Raw genomic sequence first — 22,018 nt, forward strand, 5'->3', positions numbered from 1 at the left:
CCCTCCCCTGCCTCCCAGTCCAACCCCATGTGCTGCGGTCCCCCTCCCCCTCCTTCCTGCTTGGCCCCCCTCCCTCACTCCGTGTCCCCCCGCTGCTTCTGAGCCTCGCCCTGCCCTGCGGGACCCGCGCACCACCTGCTCACCGGCTCCTTGCTTCCCAAGGCATTGCCACCAACCCGGCCAGCCAGCGGCGTGCAGGGGCGGACCTGTGCAGACACACAGGTCTAGTGCATTTGATGAGCACCTACTGAGTGCCGCAGCCAGTGAGGCCTAAAGCGCAGGGGCGCAGCGACAGAGCACTCCCAGGCTCCTGGACAGGCAGACCCGACTCTACACACACTGGGACCAACTCGGGGAGCCCTTCTAATGTTCACCACAGCAGCCCAAGGCCGGAGGGCCCTGGCCGGGGTCCCCACTTCAGGGCTCACATGGCCAATTGTGGGGTCAGAGCTGGTCCGAGAGAAGCCCAAGGAAGCAGCAGCCACGTCCGAGCACCGGAATGGAGGAGGGGGGTCCAGAGGACGTGAGACAGCCCTTCCAGGCACTACAGTATTTCCATACTGAGGACCCCCAGACACCCCCACTCTCCAGCGGTCTTTCAAGCCACCACCCTGCAACTCCAGGCCGCATTGACGGGGGCTGGCGCCCTCTAACGGTGAAAATCCCGAAGGTCCTATTCGACCGCGGAGGCAGCAGGAGGATGGTTCAAGTTCAAGGTCCCAGAGGGGTGCGACCAGAGCAAAACTGTGAAGCGCAACATCTAGTTTTTCGGCCCTGGGTCCCTCCCTCTGGCCCTCCTCAGCGTTTGCCCATCTTCCCGCAGGGCCCAGACACAAAGTTACACCTCCTCGCTAACCCCCCTGGCAGCTTGCTCGGTGGATCCGAGGTTTACTAAGGTGCAGGATTTACACTGTAAGTAAGGCCTCATAGGGTGGCCTTCTCAGGAGGAAGGCAGTTTAGAGCCAGCGAAATCTTTGTTAGGAGTGAAGTTCTGATATGATTCGGGCACCCAGGATGTGTTTCTGGAGGGATCTGGAGCTCACTGCGTAAGCAGCAGTGCTGGCCAAGTGGGCTCAGAGTCCTCTGGGCACAGAGCAAAGGGGACAAGAGACGGCCCACCTGGTCCCGCACGTCTGCAGCCATCACAAGCACTGCTCGGCCCGCCAGTGGCACGCAGAGATGGGGACTCTGCTTCAGCCCTGTTGACACCGCATCCCCAACGGTATTAAATATTCATACTTGTTTTGCCAAACGGAGGCCACCCCAGGAAATGCTTTTGGGGACACGACAATTAATCAAGCACAGTTCCTGCCTTCTGGAAGTTTTGAGTCTATGAATCAAATGTCACATCACTCTTCCAGGCCACACTGCCTTCCTGCACCCACCCCAGAGCTGGCTGCTCCCGTAAGTCACAGTCGCGCTTTGCCTCTCAGACTATGAACGGCCTCGGAGCCCCTCCCTCCTGGAACTCTGGGAGGCAACGACTCCTCCAGCCCAGCCCCAGCCATTGGAGTTGACATTCAACTTGACACAAGACCCCATCCCTTTGGGACTGGGAAGAGCTGCATGTCAATCTCCAGAGCATGCCCAGTCAACCCACTTCCCCACCTCCTCCCCCCATTAACCCACCGTCATCTTCCATGCACTGTGGCTTCATTTCTTCGCCTTGCCCCCAGACCCCTCTACACCAAGCAGCAACAGCACACTTTAAAAGTCTTAAACCTTGGGGGCGCCTGGGTGGCTCAGTCGGTTAAGCATCCGACTTCAGCTCAGGACATGATCTCATGGTTCGGAAGTTTGAGCCCTGCGTTGAGCTCTCTGCTGTCCACACAGAACCTGCTTTGGATCCTCTGTGCCTGCCCCCCCCCTCCCGCCCCTACCTGGCTTTCTCTTTCTCTCTCTCTCTCAAATAAATAAACATTAAAAACAGAAGAAGTAGATGAAGTCGTAATCCCTGTTGATTTCCCAATTCTGTGGCTTCCTACCTTGTGCTCTGGTGCTGGGTCCCAGCCTTCTTCCAGCTTCTCTACCGCCCAGCATCTGCCCATCCTGGGGCCCTACTTGTGGGGTCCCCTTGGCAGGAATGACCCACTCCCGGGTCCTTGCAAACCTGACTCTTTGTCAGCCTTAAGTCTCTCAGCTTAACTGTCGACTTGCTCAGAGAAGACTCCCCGAGTCCACACCCTACAATTACGCCCTCTCGCAGCACCCGTTAGCTTGGTTCCCCGCACTCGTCTGAGTCTGCACTCCCATTTACTTCTTTTGCACCTGTCTCAGCAACTGAAATGTAAGCTCCGTGAGGGCCGGGATGTCAGGACTGGTCACCATTGCATCCCCAGCTCCTTGCTGCATATAGTAGGTGCCCAGTGAATACCTACTATATGAATGAAAGGACGAAAGCGTCCAGGGCCCCATGGGAAAGATGCCATGAGGCTTCGGAAGAAGGAACAATCAGGAGACAAAAGAGACACAAGAGACCCACGGTTGTGGGAACCACACCCAGCTCTGCTCCTCATACCCCACCCCTCCTCATTTCTGTCTCTTCCCTTCCCTTTCCTCCACTGGGAGGATCCATCCTGAGGTCTCGTCTGTGGCGGTCTTTGCTAAAGTGCATACGGAGCTTCTCAAAGCCCTCCTGAGGGAAGCACATGCTAGAGTCCTGCGGTCTGGGCGGTGGCCCTACTTTTTTTCAGCCCCGGGTCTAGGAGCCCTAGATGAAGTTCTAGCACCACCTAGTGGACAGAGCTGGAATGCGCGGCGTGGCCACAGCCCACATCCCGTAAAGGTGGGACCAGATTCAAGCAAACTGGCCTGAGATTTCATAACCTCAGGGAGGCTAAGGAGGCTAGGGAAGCACTATTCCTGAACACGGACGTCCCTGCATGTGTGAGAAGGGACAGACCCTTTACAGAGCTAACATTTATAATGCATTTTCTATATGCCAGACATGATGCTAAATGCTTCCTGAACATTTGGTATTTCATTATATCCCAATGGGTGGAGGCCATTGAGGAATAACTACAAGGTCTCTGGGCTGGTGAGTAGGGAGCTAGGATTTGAACCCTGGGTGCCTGGGCAGTTACGAGGCACAGACTGGATCACAAAGGGATGAACGCCTCAGCAGCAATGATGTTATGAAGACAGTTAACCCAGAAGCCCCCAGGCTCCCACAAGAAACTCTATCTGCTCAAAACTATGTTGGCAGTTCACGGCTTTGTACCCAAAGAAAGCTGTGAAAATGGAGTCACCCATGACTTCCTGGTCATGGCCTTCTTTTCCTCATCCAGAGGCCCCAGTCTTGGGACCGACCCATCCGTCACACTCAACAAACACCAGCCCTCACGTCCCCCCGAGCCAACAGCTGCAGCCTCTCTGTCCCTGAGTGGGTGGGTTTAACTCCTGAGGCAGACGTGTGGGTCCCGGGAGGTGGACCCCAAATCACAGGGATGACCATAAGACCCCACCTCTGGGTGCTCACCCTTCTCTCCCTCCCACTACCCTCATCCCTACCCGACCCTGAACGTGGTGACAGACTTACCACACCCAGAGTACGATGTTCAAACGCTCGGGAAGAAGCTCACGGTCAAGGAGCCCCTGGTGTTTGGCGGAAAGAGCAGAAGTTTGAGGACCAGGTGGCCACGCTTCCCTTAAGAAATCTAAGGCATTTCCCAAGATGTTCATGCCTCCACTTCTTCATCTGTAAAATGGGGAGTGGCTGCTTTGTGCCTGTAAATCTGTTAGCTCAGTGACTGGCAAGTAGTTGGTGCTCAGTACATACCACTTCTTCTCCCCTGAAAATAACAAAGTTCCCATCTGCACACTCAGGTGGCTTTCTTTTCTGTCATTTTAAGCATAGACATGCATTTAGTGACACTGCTCTTATTGGGGGGAGAAATACAAAACCGCAAGCCCGGTGATTCAGTGACCCCTGACCCCTAACCCTGGCACGGGACAGTTGGGAAGGGGGAGGGGCACAGGGTGCTGTAACAAACTAAAAGGCACCTGCCTCATCTAAATAACCTCTACTCATTATAACCCCCACACTGTTCCTGGCAGAATGCAGATCCAGTGCTGCTGGATCTTCTAGTAATCCCAAGAAAAGCTAGAATTTTACTCGAATTTTAGAATTTAGAAATCTTTTGATATCTTAAACACTGACTCCATTTGTTTCGTATTTCAAAGTTACCAAAAATAGGCAGGTCTGTGGGCTGAATTAAGCCTACAGGACGCAGGTGTGCACGGGTCCTACACATGCGCACTTCATAGTTCAGTGAAATTTGGGGCACCTGGGTTGAGCGTCTGACCGGCTCAGGACGTGATCTAGCAGTTTGAGAGTTCGAGCCTCACATCGGGCTTTCTGCTGTCAGCACAGAGCCTGCTTTGGATCCTCTGTCCTCCTCTCTCTTCCCCTGCCCTGCTTGAGCTCTCGCTCTCTCTCTCTCTCTCAAAAATTAAAAAAAAAATAGTTCAACGAAATTTAATAATCAGGTGAGATTTTGCAAGGATTCCTGTCCTGCCGAACGGTTCTCAGCCTTCCTTCCAGGCCCAACTGAAGACTGACTGCTATGTATCCCACTCCATCACCACCCGACCCCCCCCCCCCCACCCCGCCACGGCCGTTGCTGTATTTGCCTCCAGGTAACGTTGTTGGGAAAAGTCCTGTGTCCCAGGAGACAAACACCACACTTCATACTGTGCATCCTGTCTCCTGCCTATTAAACCCCGTCAGTGTTGGCTACTGATAACGAAAACACTTCCTGAGCATTTACCACCCTGAATTCTAACCTCTCCAAACACCGTGTTGATCCTTCTCACTGGCAACCAGCAAAGGAGGCGGGGCGATGTTTAGAGATCATTCCTCGTCAGCATCATTGAACATGGATCTCAAACTGGGAATTAGAGAGGTCAGGTTCTCCCTCCCTCTCTAACTGTTCTGCTAGCCGGTATGTCGGTGAGTTGGTAGGTCCAACATTACGGTCTTTGGAAACACTTAACATCGCTGGAAGCTCAGCATCTAGCCAACGAATAGTCATGAGGGCTGTCTTAGTTTGAGTTCTCCTAAAGGCCACCCATGAGACAAGAACTGCCTCCAAGTCATTTATGGATGAACTGAGGCCAGGAAGCAGAGACAACCAGAAGGACACAGGGAAGAGGGAAAGCCAAGAAAAAAGTGTAATCGGTAGGTGACTGCCATGGCCAGTTGGAGCTTAATCCCATTGGGGACCCTCTGAATTGTGCCGATGAGGGGCACAACAAGCCAACTATTTATCCCCTGGGTCCAACCCCTTCATGGCTGATGGTCACTCATGGGATGTTAACACCCCAGCACTTCTGGCTTGCTCTGTGGGCCCCCATGCTTCCCAGTCAGAGAAAGCCCTCAGCAGGGAGATCCAGGCAGACGAAGGGTGCAGAAATGTCCTTGGGTGACCCCCAAGTGGCCCAGAGGGAGTCCTAGAGAATTTACTGAAAGGACTCTTGCCCCTAGAAAACAGAGTTCCGTGACCCTGAGAGAATAAATTATACTTTCAAAGCATCACCCACTGGCTCATTTCAGTTTCCCATAATAGACACGGGGTCATTTCTCGTTGGGGTAATTTACAAAAGGGAGAAATCAAGCATTTGCCCAGATAGATATAAACAGTTACTGACTCTAATTTGCAGACTTGATAAACTTCCTATCACTAAAGACCTTGCCAGGAGGTTGCTTTACACAGCAAAGCATTTCAGCCTTCCAAACTATTTATAATATTTAAAGTTGACTTTCTCACATCTTTTCAGGAATTTGTCTGGTCCTTGGTGTCATCTTTGAGCACTTGTGGGTCATCTCTGCTACAGGAACCCCCACATTCAGTGTCTGCCACATTCTGGCCCCTTCCAGAATCATGAGACCCGGATGCATGCGCTTTCTGACAAATACTCTTTCAAACCCTACCTTTCACCTTTATTTATGTAAAACTATTTTCTGGACACTGACAGGATTGTGTTGCTAATAAAATTGAATTAAAACAGCAACGATGGACACACCGTTTAAGCTGATGCTCCCGGTACAAGAGATTAGAGAGCACAATGAATTTTCCTGGAGGATGACCTCAAATGGAAGGCTGTTGCCAATAAAAATTAAGTTACGTCCTGACCAAAGACAATGGCTCTGTTCCACCGCCCATCTGAGACCTTCTTTCCAAATTAATTTGCCTGCTCTGTGCTCACGGTGAGAGGGCACTTCAGTGGGGAAAAGTTAATGAGGCTGGAAGGCCCCTACAAAACAGATTCTGTAAAACTTCCCAATCCAGAGATAGAAACAAACTTTCTACTAAAAACAGACTTGCGGTTATGAGCCTTACACCAGTAAGTAGCCATGACCCTGTTAATATCATTACTGTCCCGAGAGTGCAGGTTTAGAAGTGTTTTATTCAGTGCTTTGTAGGAGAAGAGGGAAGGGCTATCTCCTGACCCCAGATCGAGGGGCCAGGACAGGGTGGAAATGCCGCCTCTACCCTCCATGTGAAACATGGTGACTTTTCCAACCCAGTGAACACAGTGGAAGACTTCAGAGTGAGCCCAACCAAAGCCTGTCTTGTGCTCAAAACACTCCCCAAATAAATGCCATCTGCGGATTCTGTTTCATTGTTATTTGTTCTCTCTTCCAGCCATGGACCCACCAGGGAGGCTGAGTGTCTCCACTGAGGGTTCCTAAAACACAGTGCTGAAGATCAAGTCTGAAAACGAGCCCCACAGCCCAAGAGCAACATGACCTTGACTAATTCCTTACATTCAGTTTCCCCTTAGGGTCTTTTGGAGCACCACCAAGTGACCCGCATGGTTCTTGACACACATGATAATAAAAAGGCTATCGTATGATTGGTTCCCAAACTGGCCCTTGTACCTGGAAGGCAAGGAGACACCAAAGAAAGAGCAGATCACTCCAGATTGGTAGGTGGCGGACTTAAATAAGCAAGAGAACTAACTCACTTACGATGCTTATCCTGGGCTGCTGCAAGATGGGTAGATCTCTGCACCGGGATCTTCAAAGTTCACACACAGACCCTAACTGGGATCAGTCACAGAAGCCTCTAGAGGATCTGGACAACACCTTCCTCTCCCACCGCTACTTCCTTGAAATGGCCGTTAGCCCAGGAATAATGGGCAAAATGTACATTCCTCAGACAGGGGAGAGGGGGAGGACCTCCCACTGCCCTGGTCCGGCTTGCAGGTCAGCGGGAGGTCACATTCTCTTGATAACCTCCTCCAACATATATGGTAATCGTTGCCAATTTTGCTTCTGCTCTGTAACAAACAATAAATGGTAGCCAGTTCTGGCCATCTTCAACCCCAAAGCTCTCCTCTTGCTCAACTCCGTTGAAACAGCACAGTGAGTGAAAAAGGGCTTCTGCAAAATCCTCTGAGCAAGTCACATCGCCTCGGGGAACATGGCTGCCCTCTATTGTCCGAGGACGACCTCACAACGGAATCTTGAAGAAGCAATTCATTGGAATGAATGTGGAAGTGCTTTGTAAATTTTAAGGGGTTGCATTTGGGTGGTATTTGCTTTTCAATACTTCCGATTAAGGACAGAAAGTTTGGCTCTGACCGGAAAATTAGGAGTCACCTAGCATTCAGCCACCAAGTTTTCCAGAGGAGAAAATGGCCCTTGCTCACACAGTAAGTCGATGATAGAATCTAGAACAGAAGCATCATTGTTTGACCACCAGCCAAATGGAGGGCAAACAAGCAAGTAAAATGATCAAACTGCCACACAGCAATGTACCAGACAATTCATCCATTTAGTGTGGAACTTGGAAAATTACATGAAGATGTGAAACTAGAAGAAAGCTGATTGGCTCCAGCAAAACAATGTAGTAGACATTTTATTAAAAATATTTTATTAAAAATAATCATTTTTATTAAACACAATAAAAGCTGATTTGAGGGGCACACAGAACAAAACTTGGGCATGCTTTCTTTTTCATAAATTTAGTGCTGAGAACCACCCAGATGACAAGTCAATGAGGCAGGAGCTATGCCTGTCCTCATCTACAGAAATGGCTAAGCAATGACCAGGCTCAGTATTACTGTTTCCCAATGTAGATGTACCTTGACATGCATAGAAAGTCCAACCCCTGTGATCCCATCACCCAATTCGGTCAAGTTTACTTGGCTTTCATACTTTCCTGAGAAGCAGCCCTTTTGGAAAGGATATTTATTACCCATCTCTGTCCCCTTGTTTCCCCTTCCTGATTAAAATGTGCATAAGTGTGAAACTTCCATTTTTGCCAAGGCAGTGGCAAAAACTTTTGAGGCAAGCTTCTCAAAGCTCTCAAAAAGAGCTTCTCAAATCACCGAGGTTTGTTAAAACAGACTGCTGGGAACTGGGGTGTGGCCGAAAGTATTTGCTTTTCCAACAAGTTCCCAAGTGGTGTTGATGTTGCTTGTCTGGCGATCACCCTAGAGAACCACTGATCCATAGAGAGCGACCATATTCAACCCCTCCTTTTAATCCTTATCATGGGCCCCATGTTGCTCTGGTTTTCCTTATTAGGTGAAGGAAGACAGGTGATTCTCTTCTCTACCACGGCACACCTAGAACCATACAAATAGAAGCAGGGTATTTTGCTCACCATTTTAACAGTGGAATTTAACAGAGCAATAACAAAGCATGCAGGTTTGGCCTCAACCCCTCCGAAAGTACCCGAGGAGAGGCACTTTGTGGGATTATGTAAAACTGAAAGATTACCTGGAGAATATCTGGGCTGTCCCCCCATAAGTGCTCAGAATCATTCAAGAAGCGGCAGTTAGATATTTATAAACATTTCCTTACAAGCAAATTTGACGTTGTTAAAGTTCTCAGGTGGTAAACACCTGAGTGTATTTAAAAAAAAAAAAAGGCAGCAGAGTCAAAACTGCAGTAGCCAGAGTCATGGCAGGACAGACATGTAGAAAGTTTCTTCCCTTCAAGGCACCTGGGAGCCCAGTTGGTTGAGCTTCGACTCTTGATTTCAGCTCAGGTCATGATCCCAGGGTCATGGGATCGAGCCCGTCATAGAGCTCCGCACTGAGCGTGGAGCCTGCTTAAGGGTCTCTCTCCCCCCTCTGCCCCTTTCCTCATCTCGTACTCTCTTTAAAATAAAATGTAAAGAAATTTAAAGAAAGATATTCTTCCCCTCTTTGAGTTTTAGTCAAAAAGAGTGCAGCCAAAACGGTAATAAACAGCGGCATCATGTTTCTGAAAAAATTTCAAGGAAAATCACTGCGAACGGCAGTGGGAGCAATACGCCTGGAGTGGATCAGACTCTAAAGCAAAGGGTGGAAAGATTCAACCAGTTAGCATGAACGTTGGAGATAGTTCTCCTAGAATACGGAGACACCAAAGTAGTTCTAGGTGACACGGATTATTTCTTAGAGATGGTGACAATATCAGAGAGTATGCAGATGGAAATAAATCATTATTACAATGCCATCAAGCGAAGCTGCCCATTCCAGCAAAATCTTTCATCATGTAAATAATGTCCAGGTCTTGTATAATAATAATGGTATCCCAAAAAAGGTAGCTTCTTTCTCCAGTCTAGCAGAGGATCCTATCACTGACTGGCAGATGCATATCCCCACAGGTACCGTGACCACGTGATCTATTATCTGCACCTAGTCTCTTCTGAGAGTCAAAGAGGCATTCCTAATAGTTATGAAGGACAGCAGCAGGAAAACGGGGGTCTAGGCCTAGGATCAGCCCACCAATAAAGAAGCCCAAAGGAGGCAAAGGGAAAGGTTATCTACGTCTGTTCTTCCCACATGCGGGCCCCTCACTGCGTTCCCTATCGTGGCTGTGTAACTTGAGGACTTTCAGCAGGTGTTTAAGAGGATATCTGTATGGATTCTTTTCCTTCTATTTTCAACAGACCAGTACTGCAAAGGTGGCAAGACATTTTCCCAGAAGGCTGGAATGTAAGCCTGGGTATTTACTCTAATCACTTCCTGTCAGAAGTAGCTTTTGCACTAGTGCCAAAGCCACTGCCGGTGGCAACATGGACCTATTTGGACGTTTACTATCCTTGATGTGGGCATGGAAATGAGCCCGACACCAAAGGCTGACTCAGAGGCCCATTGCCTGCCTGGTTAAACATTACCCAGTGGTCATCATCAAAGCCTTGCTTTGAGACTTCATCCCTGGCTAATTTAGATGGGCAAGGTCAACCCTCTCCCAACGATGGATTGCCCTCCGGCTTTTGGAAGGGGCATCTGGAACGGGTGATTTCATCACTGCTCTCTCCTGGGGCAGAAGGCATGAGCTGGCAGCTGACAAGGACAAAGTGGTCCTGTGAGGCAGTGGACGTCATCCACATAGTTTGTTGCACCAACATCTAAAGCTTGGGTGCTTTCATATTAAAAACATTTTTTTTTCAGGCAAAATTGGCCTTTTTTTCCTTAACTCAGAGGCTCTGGCAACAATACCAGGACCCTCTGATAAAGGGTGGGCAGCAAGGAAGAGGTGAAGAGTGGAATCCTGAAGAGACAGAACACCTGAGGACCATGGAAAATTGTAAGGACAAGAGAGCACATCAGTGAGAGGCCAAGCTGTGGCGCGGACGTTACAGATGCTGTGCACAAGGAGGAAAATACCATTGTATTGGTCGCGGAGGGACATTAGAATTTTACTAGGTATGTGTGAGGACAGACTGCAAGGTGTTAAAAGGGGAATGAACAGGACTAAAATGAGTGAGCACAGAACTGAACATAGAGATGAGCCTTCAAAGTCAATTGACATCCCCTTAGAGTAAGTGGTTGTGAAAACTGGAATTTCATACGATAAGGGGAAGGTCACATTGGGCCACAGCAAGGGAGCGTGAATGCACCAGAGGGCAAGGATACAGTTCTGGCAAGAACCTTCCAGAGCACATCAGAGGGGGCAAAGTACCAAGTTCAGATAGAGGGTCTGGTGGCCATCACAGGGTTCATGATCCGGGGGTCAGGTTCACAGCCATGTCATGCGCACAAAGGGCATGGATGGGCATGTGCTTGCCCCCCTTTCTGGAGGGCTCACTCTTGAGAAGGCTGCATGTGGACACTTTTGAAGGATCCACAGAAAATAGTGCTGTAAGAAAAGACTTGCCTTCCTTGTCAAAAAAGTAGTTTTTGAGCAACCACTATCAACTAGTGGAAGAAACCTAACACTTCGGCACATAAAGCTAAGACAGAAGCTTTAAAGGAACCTGTACAGAAACTCCAAGTAGATCTCTATGAAATGAACATTTACTAAGGAGAGAAAATGCTTGATCAAATTTGAAGAGCTCTGGGTCAGTGTTAAAACCACCCCCCGGGGGTCCATAAATTTATGCAATATTATTTCCTATAAGCATTTTAATAAAGTCCTCCATAAAATCAAACAAGAGCAACTCTTTGTATAATAAATTATGTAGGGAACTTTTAACTACGAATTTGAAATATCAAGAATATATTCATTTTTTGGTTTATTAAAACAAAACTACACTTCTGTGCTTCTGACAATACATTAACAGGCATAAAAATCAATCGACATTTCCAAATAAGTTTCGTTCACAAAATCACACAGTATTATTTCACAGTACTTTATAGTAATCCTTTTATACAACAATTCAACATTTCTTTGTACAACAGGAAAATAACACCTTCCATCAAGGCATTTCAGAGCTTTCGATGTTTGGATATAAAGTCAAAATTCTTTCAAATGCAATCATTAGTTTGTATTAAACTAGAATGCCAGGTGCCAAGTCTCAAGTTCCTAAAAAGTGTTTTAAAAAACAGATTTACATCCAAATTAGGTCTTATAAACTTCAGTGATAGGTCTTATCATTTCTAAATACTAGAATATCTGTGGATAAAAATCTGCATTCAATTGTGCAATATTTTCTTCTACATGGGAGTTAAAATCTTCATTATTTACCCCAGTTATGTTCCTTGTGTTAATTTTGCTACTGTTGGGGAAAAAGCCAGGATCATGGACAGCAGATCTTTCCATCAAAGGAAAGGTATCTGACCAGCTATATTACAGTTTTCTGTGCTTATTGCCTCCAGGGGAGGAAACGTACACCCATGAACTAGAACATGAGATTGTACAAAACGCATGCAAACTCTGCCTCCCTGTTGTTACTGTCTGACGTAGTGCTTCCCAGAACGTTTTCCATGGCTTCGTGGAGGTTCGTAGGGCTGCAAAGAGGGGAAAAGATCCTGGGGTCACAACAGCCTAAACTGCTGGGTTAAACAGGCTTGGGAGCCCACCCTGAGCCCATGCTGCACTAGAGAGCACTGTGAGTTTCTACAAAGAGAGGATTTGCGTACACTTTTATTTTACCAGCAATACTGCTTTTCCAAAGCACCGACGAGCATCTCACAGAGCACTCGGATCACATGGAGAACCAGGGGACGTGCTTTTCCCCTGCAGGTGACCCCAAACTCCACAATCTGAGTTCACATTCGTTGCAATCCGCTCCCCTCTCCGACTTCGAGAGACTTAACAAATCCGAGAAGGAAGATTCAGAATACATTCTCTCTTACTAGTGCCACACGGTTCACACTAGTGCCTTCCCTTTGTTTTTCTTAAAAGTGAAGCGAGCAGAGATTCCTTCAGCCTGTTCTGAAATCACGTAAGCACACTCTTCACTGGAAAGCGTGCAGTTTCGTATTGCTTATTATTGGATTTTGTTTTTTAATTTGACTCACACTCTTCCCCTGGAGGACATGCATTTCAGTTTTATAGAAATGCGGTAAACTGTAATAAATTATTTACAAGCACCTAGTTTGTTTAATCTTACATAGAAGCCATTCGCTTTTGGAAAACAGTGAGAATAAATCTTTAAGCAAAACAGTGCTATCTGGAAGCCTTACTGTGATGATGTATGTTTTTTTCAGTAATGAGGCACTGAAGAATGAGTTGTGCTAAAATTAACTCAGGGTCAGCCTGTCTGGATGAGCATAACTTTGGTTGAGATTTTTCTTCCTTAAAAAAGGTTTTCAAAGCACCAGTGAGTGACAAAAAGCATGCATATTTATTCTCACAGTGAGTTACGTTGCAAGAGAGCCAGCAAATCATACGTTGCATTCCCCAAAGCATCTGGCTAGATTTCTAGAAGACAAACCAACTGAAAAGGGAAATGGAGCCAGAGAAGCCATTGTTCCTGCTCGGGCGGGCATGGCAGGGGCTCTTAGCAGAAGTCACAGGCAGCGCAGCCGAATCCACTCACAGTCAGTCCCAACCTTGACCTTCCACGAAACTCGGACGGAGTCTGGGCAATCCTCAATTTCTAATTTAGAGGAGGAATGAGAGAGACTAGAGCAATGACTGCCTGCCTAGTAAAGGGACGCTCACAGGGATAAATAAGCCTCCGCGGCTGTTCCCCGGCTCCAGCCGAAAGAAAGCACGTTCCTCTCTCCCGGTTAGTAAAACGGAGCGCTACAAGGTGAAGACCACGCTCCATCCCAGAGCCGCTACGACACTGACAATGCCTTAAGGGGACATGAGTTCCTACAAAGAACAAATAGATTTTAAACACGGAATCCGAGAAGTCTGGAAAAAGATCACAACAGCACAGCGTCATTGCGAGGAGTTTCAAACGAGACCCTTCATACAGCGTGAAATACCAGCCGGTGCCCTTCCCTCTCCCGACACGCACAGGATACTCAGGAGATGCTGTTAGTGTTTAAAGTCCAAGCTTATAAAAGTACAAACTTAATTCTCAGTACCTTGAGACTATCTGCAGTATCCCATCAGGAAAAATCCATAATACCATGAACAGAAGGAACGGTAAGCTGTTAGAAAATGTTTTAGTATCACATGATCTTTATGAAATCACCGCAATTACCACAACGAACAATTATGCTCCTGCCCATTATGAACAATTTTTCACAATAATTTGCCACCATGTGGCCTCAGGGTTTCGGCATATAACCCACATACATTTTTAAAAATCCACGTTTTTTTCTCAGAGCTAAAAATCCATAAATAACTCCAACCACCTGCCCATCCGTGGGGCCACCACGTGTATGGCACGCACGCTGCACACCACACAACCTGAGTGGGTACCAGTCACCTGGACTGGGGCAGTGCACAACCTGTACACAGTGCATGAGAGCCCTGGGTCGGCAGCCGAGAGCCCCAGTACTTAACGCTATCACAGTCTATCAGGCCAAGCTAATCAAGTTAGGCCAGGTGCTATTTAGCTGAAGGATCTCGAAGAAGTAGCCTCACCTGTGAGAGAGGCAGGGCGCCTGAGGGATAGGAAGCAGTGCAGACATAAAACAGGAGTTCTTCCTAAATACTTGCTGGTCATTTAAAACTCAATGGCACTTTTTACATGGGCATAAGTTTTTAGAGTCAGTGTTCTGGCAAAGTTTACCTTGACTTGTGCCAGCCAAATTTACTTCCTGATGTTAACTGTTTGATCCCGTGAGCTCTATTTCTCACCTAACCTCATACTATGTTTTCATGTAGTTCTTAAAACACTTTCTAAATCTGACTGCAAAGGACAGCACAGTGATACCTGGGTGTGGTATAGATCAGCCCGTTCATTTGTAAAGCACTTTGGGATGAAAGGTGTCCCCTTAATTAGCTATATTGACAAAGATAAAACTGGAAGAAAAAAAAACACACAGTGAATGGCTGACTTGATCATGTTTAAAGAAGCATTAACTGTTAATCAGAAAATATATGGACAGTATTAAGGACGCTATACAAGATTCGGTTCTAGAATGAATCTACGTGTTTATGCCCATCACAGTAATTAGTTCTTAACAGTCCTACTTAAAGGTAAACTTTAATAAACTCCAAAATGATTTTTTGAGATTTCATTTCATCATCTACTGACGACTTGCAAGCGGAGGCAGAGGGGCCCCCAGTGTCATCTGCGTGGGGGCGGCTGTGTCCTCCCGGGGGCGGAGAAGCACAGGCCCACGGAGGGGAAGGCACTTGTCTTCCAGCAGGTCACATCAGCACAGGTCAGGCCGGGCCACACGCCGGCACCTTCAACTCTCGAGCCAGAGGCTGGAGCCTACGAGGGACGTGTCCCATGCCCTTCACTTTGCCACAGGCGCCAGGACTCACCTACAGCACCACGAAACTCAGAATATATTCTAGGAGTTTTTGCCGGTTGCACTGAGGTAGAAACGTGCTGCTGAGTTCTAAAACAGACACTTTCTTTTGTTTGGTCTCTTTGAAAACCTGGAGAGAAAGTTTAAATTAAAGACAAACCAGAGAGAGGAGACATTTCTGGCACCAACCCTGACCTGTGTCCTAGACCCCAAAAGGCAGGAAGGCACATAAAACCAGATCCTGGCTTTAAGTAATCGTGCCTGTGGGTGTTTAAGAGTACGGGGGTGGGAGGTTATGGACGTGGGCATGGTGTCCTCGGGTAGAGTCCAATCAGTATACGTTAACATTTGTGTCAGAATAAAGTCACAAATAAGTCCCTTACAAAGGCTGTTAGTACCTCTCTGGGAGTCATGTCCCACAGGAAGGTAAAGTACACTGTACGATGCTTCTAGCAATACCAGTAAAAACATAATGACTGAAAATCATATGGCATAATTAACATCCCTACCAAAACTGTACTGGCAGCTGGAAACACCCCAACACTGTTATATGTAAATGCTGTGGGGATGAAGATCAAAACCAGGAAAGTTCTGGAACATTCGAATAAATCTGTACTGATGGGCCTCACCTTCAACATACCCCACCCCCTCCCAATCTCCAGAAACGCTGTCATAATTAGTCCAGCAGAAACTGCTTTTTCTCAGGGCCCACCCCAGGCTCAGACAGACTAGATCTGGGCAGAGAGAGAACAGAAGTTAAGACGTGACTCCGTACTGTACATTATGGGCACTCACCCCAATATCCTTGAACATTTTCACAGCATTCTTCACAAGGCAGTAAGTGGCACTCTCAGCTGTAGAGAAAGGACAAGACCTTGTCAAAAGTTCGGCACACCCAAAGACACCGACATCCACAGTAAGAAAGGGTGGGAGGCGCCGGGGGGCTTCAGCACGTCGGCAGACTGGGGTCAAGCTCCATTTCTGCTACTGGCAGCCTGTGAGGCCTCTAAGGATCTGCTGTTTCTTTAAACCTCCTCTGTCATCTTTTAAGGAAAAACCAGGAAGAAGAAAGGAGAGAAAGACAGAGGGAGGGAGAAAATGAGAGAGAAAAGGAAGAGAAAGAAAAACAGCAACAACCATCCTGAAGGGTGTTTGAGAGAAGCAAACAAGACGGTATGCAGACATTCTGTGGCCCTGCACAGTGACACACAGGCGATGCTTAGAGCACTGGGCCAGGATGAGCACAATGAGAGGTCAGAAGAGAATTCTGGACCCGGCTTTGCCCATTAACTAGCTCTGTGATCTAGGACAGTTTCCTCATCTATAAAGGGGTGACTCTCCCTCTAGATATCCATCTATATGGATATGGAGAGCGAGCCAGAGGGATGCCTAGAGAGAAATGATCTCTAGTTCACTTCTGGCTCTAAAAAGTACCGATTCCAAGCAGCTGCCATTCTAGGCCGTTAACTATATAAAACACTGCTCCCACCTGCTCACACCTCTTACACGGCGGCCAGCAGCAAGACCGGGCAGGTGAGGGGCGCCGGAGACACGCGGCTGCTGGCGTGCGAACAGGCACAGCCACCTGGGACTCAGCGGCAGCGCCTACTGAGGCCATGACAGAGGACTCGGAGGCACCCAGTGTGCAGGCAGGCGTGTGTTCGCCCAGGCTGTGGTCGAACACATTCACAGCCCCACCTGTCACAGTAGCTCCCAAGTGCAGACAACCCAGCTGTCCACCACTGAGGGGTATGGATCACAGCAAGAAACTCCCCCATGCTGGCACGCTACAAAGCAGCAAGAATGAGCCACCAGCCACGTGCACTAACATGCACACACCAAAACAGAGACTAACAGTAATCTATGAAGTTGGAGGTCAGGTTAATTGCTCATTTTCCCCTAATCATCTATAATTAGCAGATTCCTGTAATCAAAAAAGACAGAGCTTTTAAGAGAAGCCACCGTAGCGACACACATACCGTACACCGCGACGCTTCTTTCCGTTCTGCTGAGCAGGTATTTGTGCAGCTTCTGCAGGTACTCGGGCTCCGGCACCGGGCCGCTGAAGTTGTGGACGAAGATGGCGGCCGAGCTGTAGGCCTCCAGCAGGGGCCCCAGGAGCCTCTGCAGGAAGGTGATGAACTGCTGGTGCTCCTTGGACTGGCTCACCTGGGAGGACGAGAGCGGGCCGCGAGGTCAGGCCGAGGCAGAGGAGGAACAAGCGCGCGGACCCGGGACTTCCGGAGAGGCGGTAACTGAGAAGAAGGCCTCTCACTAGTCACTGCTCGGAAGCAGCGCGCCGCTCAGGGGACACAGACCCCCTGCCGGAAAGGGCTCTGGATTTGAAAATGGCTCTTTGCCGTAGTCACTTTCTCCGCAGTACTTGAGATTTACATCCACTGAACAGCTGCCTGGAAGAACCTGTCATCCTTGAATGACAGAATTATGACATCTGTCATCACTGAAAATAGCTGGGCCCAAAGCTGGGCCCTCCAGGGTTCAAAGCCCAGCTCAACAGCATTTGAGTGGGGAAGAAGGCACCTGACAAGGTCACCAAGGTCACCTCAGTCCTTCCCAGCCCGCACTGGCTGCCACCCCTAAGTGGCCCATGTCACAGCATAGTGGGGGATGACAGTAGTGGTGACGAGGTGCCATGTGGCAGAGAGGGCTCTCCCTCCCCACCCCAAACAGGCACCCTCGGGTAAGCCTCCCGCAGTGCAGAGGCAAGACCACTCCCCATCGTAAAACCATTAATGCTGAAAATGGAAAAACTCCCTAAAGGTCATTTGGACACTCCAAAAGCTACACCTCCTGAGTCTGGGGGGGGGGGTGACTTGCATATGCGCGTGCATGTGTATGTCCATGTCTGTGTAAATTAGAGGTGTTATACCACTGCAAAAAACGTAATCCACTTAGTGCCAGGACATCTGGGTGGCTCAGTTGGTTAAGTGGCCGGCTCTGGCTCAGGTCATGATCTCGCAGTTTGTGAGTTCGAGGCTTAGGCTCTGAGCTGTCAGCACAAAGGGATTCTGTGTCTCCATCTCTCTCTGCCCCTCCCCTGCACAGCGCACGCGCACGCTCTCTCTCTCAAATACATTTTAAAAAAATTTAAAAAGAGTAATCCTCTTAAAATACTCAGGAAAATGGGTCATTATTAACTTATAAAATTACAACTCAGGGACAATCAATCTCTTAAAAAAAATCTGAATTTTCTCCTTTGACGGGATTTGTTTTAACTGAAGGCAAAGCACTCAATGTATGCAATTTTGGGAGGGTTGACAAGACTGAGAATGACTCAGAAAGAGTCACTAGCCAGTGACAGCTGAACAGAAATCCCCCCCCACTCTGGGCACTGCTGGCTTTACTGATGACTGAACGGAAGTCTTCCCTCTTCAGGAGCAAGCACAGGGGTGGGGAAACATGTTTGCCCCTGTGTGCTCCGATGAGACGACGGCCGTGGGCCTCACGATGTTCATCTTCCCGATTTTGTACTTCTGTGTCCTTTTCCATTACCTACACCCAAACTGAGCAACTGAGGTATTCATTCCCTAAAACATATCAGTACCTTTACCAGGCAGAAAGCGCTGTGGCTGGTTTACAGGTGCTGGAGACAGGAACAAGTCACCAGAGTCCCGTTTATAAGGGCCTCACTAACTAGGGGCAACATAAACCCCAACTCCACAGTAACGTCCACCAGAATTCTTCACCAAAGTACCTTCAGGTAGCAATCTCGCTGCTCCTCACCAAAATCACTGTCTTCGTCTTCTTCATCACTTCTCCAAGACAAAGGCTCCGGAAGCTTCTTGTCCCACTGCTGCTCAGCAAGACCGGGACTAATATCTTCCTGGTCATCTTGCTACACCAAAGAGATGACGAATAGGAAGTAAATATGTGCAGGTGCACAGACATGTGCCCGGCTGGACAGCAGACAAAGCATCCTCACCGCCCTCCCTACTCCCGTCAGCCACGCAGTGTCTGCTCGCCTCCTTCTCCAAACTCAACGCGCTCGGGGCAGAGCAGGGAAGGAGAGAAGAAAGGGGCAGCGGGGGAAGCTACCAGACGGAGCAAATAAAAATACCCCCATCTCCTCTAAATCGGGGTCTACTTTCCCAGGCCATACCCGCTGTTCTAAATTTATAAAAATTAAAATCTCAAAAGAGAAAAATGCGTGTGTGCGAGCTACAACATGTATGTTTACTGAGATGTAACACTTCTGGCGTCAAGGAATCGAGTCGAGATAGGTTCTTAGACAAGACCGGTTACACAAAAGGAACCAAAATATTAAAAACAATCCCAAAAGATGTTTACTCTCCCTATCCTTACTTTTCGTGTGGACTGGACTATATTTCAAATGTAATTACTGGCTGAAATACTTGCTTGTAACAGTGGTTAAAATAATTGGTGGAAAAGAGAAGGAAGCCAAGCCCCTCCTCTTACCTCTGCCACTAGGAGAATGCCGTACTGGATAAACCTTCCTACTGTTTCGTGGCAAATTTGGTAAAACGTCTGGCAGGGCTGAAAAAAAACGGCATTTAAATATAAATGTCCCTGACCTTTTTTAAAGACAGAAACACAGTACAAGGTAACTGCCAAATGCTCCCGTGTCAACTACCTCACTCTGCTGGCCAAGTCCGAGGATCCCCACCCCTTGGTAAATGCATGGTCAAGGGCAAAGCCCATGAAGAGCCCTGGTCCTCTGTCTGGCAGAGCAGCCAAGTGGCCCCACCTGCAGAGGGCAGCCCGAGCGCAGCGTCCCCTGCGGTGGAGCGAGTCTTCAACAGGACTGCCTGTCGGGTCCCACCACGTTTCTGTTTCTTTACGGGACGATGTCGCTGCAAACACTACCTTGCAGGAAATATTGTACGTAAAGGTGGTAGATGAACAAGCACAATTATTCAAATAGCTCAAAAATGACCCAGGAAAAGGACAAGGTCAATCCTGGGAGCTTTACCTGCCCCATCACATCCTGCTGTCCGAAGCTCATGCAAAACAGATGCCCCAACGAGGCGACAATACGCCACACAAAGAGCACTGCCGTGGAGGAGGGCCGTACTCACAACACACGTCCTCGTACATGTTCCCGTCCACGTTCACATGTGTGGGAGAGAGTGTTAGACTTTACATAGAATAGGAGTTCTTTTTGTTGATGATTTTGAGGAAAAAGAATCTATTGCTCGATACGTCTGTCTCATAACGAATGTCTAGTGGTGCTTGAATATAACATAAATGCTCCTCAGTGCTGCTGGGTCTTGGTTTTCCCATTTGTAAAATGACAAGGGCTTGAAAAGATGATTTTTAAGACTGTTTCTAGCTCTTATCTTCTGGGCACGTTAATATTTACAAACCTCTGGCCCAGTGCCTTATGTATAGTAAGAGCTCAGTGACTTTGGATCTGACTGATGGAGACTGTTGAGCAATCTGTCCTCTCAGGCCTCCTGGCTACATGAAGGGGTCACTGCAGCAGTGACTCCCAAAAGCAAACAAAGATAGTACAACATATTGACCTGATGGTCACTGAGACCCAAGTGTAGAGCATAAAGCTTTAATAACAGACCAAACATCCTCTGAGAGAAAAACAAAGGTAGCTCATGTTTTCATAAGAAAAAAAACAAAAAACACTCAAGAGAAAGGGAACAGGCAACACGAAAGAGTCTTCACTTACGAGAGATATGGTGCCTTCGTTAGAGAGTAGATAGCACAGGCTGGCGGCCTTCCGCACCAGCTGCTCCTGGCTGATGGAGTTAGGGGACGTTCCAGCAGACCCTCCTGGGCCCCTCTTGTGCAGAACTGCGTACAGGCTGCAGGCTAAGGAAAGAAAGACATCAATGAAGCCAACAGCCTTCCAGCTCCAAGAAGAACTAACTTCAAATGGCTCAGAAAACCCGGAGTGCCTTAATACCTTGTTAACACATCAGAAATAATTATCTGCATTCGTTGGAGAAATTTACATAAATCCCTTCAGGATCCACTGCTCATGATTCCACCTGATCCCAACTCCATCGAACACTTTCCTCGGGGGCTTCCGACCCTCCTGCTCCTTCTCCTCTGTCCCCTCTTGATCACAAATGAGAGCCCTACACTCATTTTACTGCCATGTGTAGCTCTGTCTCAGTCAGGTTTTCAGCTCCTGATAGCAAAACAGCTTCCTTCTCCTCCTCAGTCAAAGTATAATACTATGCAAACAGTAATTCAGTAACTACTTGTTAATAAATGTAAGAATTAGCTATAGTGATACAGCAGATTACATTTTTATTCGAAAACTAAAAATACAGAAACCCATTCCCTCCAACAAAGGGCTACCATCCAAATCAACAAACAGTGCTATGTTCTTTAGGTCCTTTTACGGCCCATGAGGATACCTCAGGGCTGGCCATACCTATGATGGCCTCCATGATGAAGACGTGGAGCACCCCGTTGCTGTAGAAGTTGAGTTCAAAGACCGACGGGACAGTTGTGCTAGGCGTAATAAAAAGCTCATCGTTCCTGCTGGTGTGAGTGATTGTGACGCAATTTCCCAGCAGCTGGATGGCGTGCATAACTACGTCTTCAGAGTTTCCTGAGAACCCCAGGTCAAAATCTCGAGCCAGGACTTCCTCCTTCATCACAAAGAAGTCCTCCACCAACGTGGAGAGATCAATTCCCTAGAGAAACAGACAGACATGGTCTGGCGACAGTGGAAAACCTACTTCCCAAAAGGCCACGAGGCCATTCCAAGGAGTTTTTTTCTTGCCTTGGCTTTCCTTCAGCCCGCTGTCAGCACAGACAGGAAAAGACCCAGAATATCAGTGCAGAGGAGGTCAGAGAAACTGGTGAAAAGGCTGCTCCTCCAGAAGGCCAAGATGTTCACATCCAGAGAACTCTCTGGCCACAACACGTGATAGGAGCATATAAGGTGACAAAGGGAAGCAGCAGCCATCTAAGAGTAAGCAGTGCTTATTTTTTAGCAGTAATTTCCCTCATGTTAACT

The 22,018-nt window shown here is 48.0% G+C and overlaps 1 protein-coding gene across 4 annotated transcripts in view; it reads right to left on the reverse strand.

The window, feature by feature from the left end:
• Positions 1-7,918: 7,918 nt before the first annotated feature.
• The window catches only part of GPAM (glycerol-3-phosphate acyltransferase, mitochondrial), a 39,769-nt gene continuing 25,669 nt past the window's right edge, over positions 7,919-22,018 (reverse strand). For 3 of the 4 annotated variants that reach the window (XM_039237617.1, XM_039237619.1, XM_039237620.1), the window contains exons 15-21: positions 21,428-21,692; positions 20,714-20,856; positions 19,489-19,566; positions 18,767-18,907; positions 17,031-17,220; positions 15,847-15,905; positions 11,443-15,181 (exon numbers count right to left, since the gene is read on the reverse strand). In XM_039237617.1, coding sequence (XP_039093548.1) covers positions 15,065-15,181; positions 15,847-15,905; positions 17,031-17,220; positions 18,767-18,907; positions 19,489-19,566; positions 20,714-20,856; positions 21,428-21,692 — 993 coding nt within the window. In that variant the 3' untranslated portion in view covers positions 11,443-15,064. Of the gene's footprint in view, positions 8,578-11,442; positions 15,182-15,846; positions 15,906-17,030; positions 17,221-18,766; positions 18,908-19,488; positions 19,567-20,713; positions 20,857-21,427; positions 21,693-22,018 lie in introns of those variants that run through there. The other variant, XM_039237621.1, reaches the window with a different exon arrangement.

Source organism: Hyaena hyaena, unplaced genomic scaffold (assembly GCF_003009895.1).
Source record: "Hyaena hyaena isolate Hyena2069 unplaced genomic scaffold, ASM300989v1 scaffold_128, whole genome shotgun sequence".
NCBI classification, from domain to species: Eukaryota; Metazoa; Chordata; class Mammalia; order Carnivora; family Hyaenidae; genus Hyaena; species Hyaena hyaena.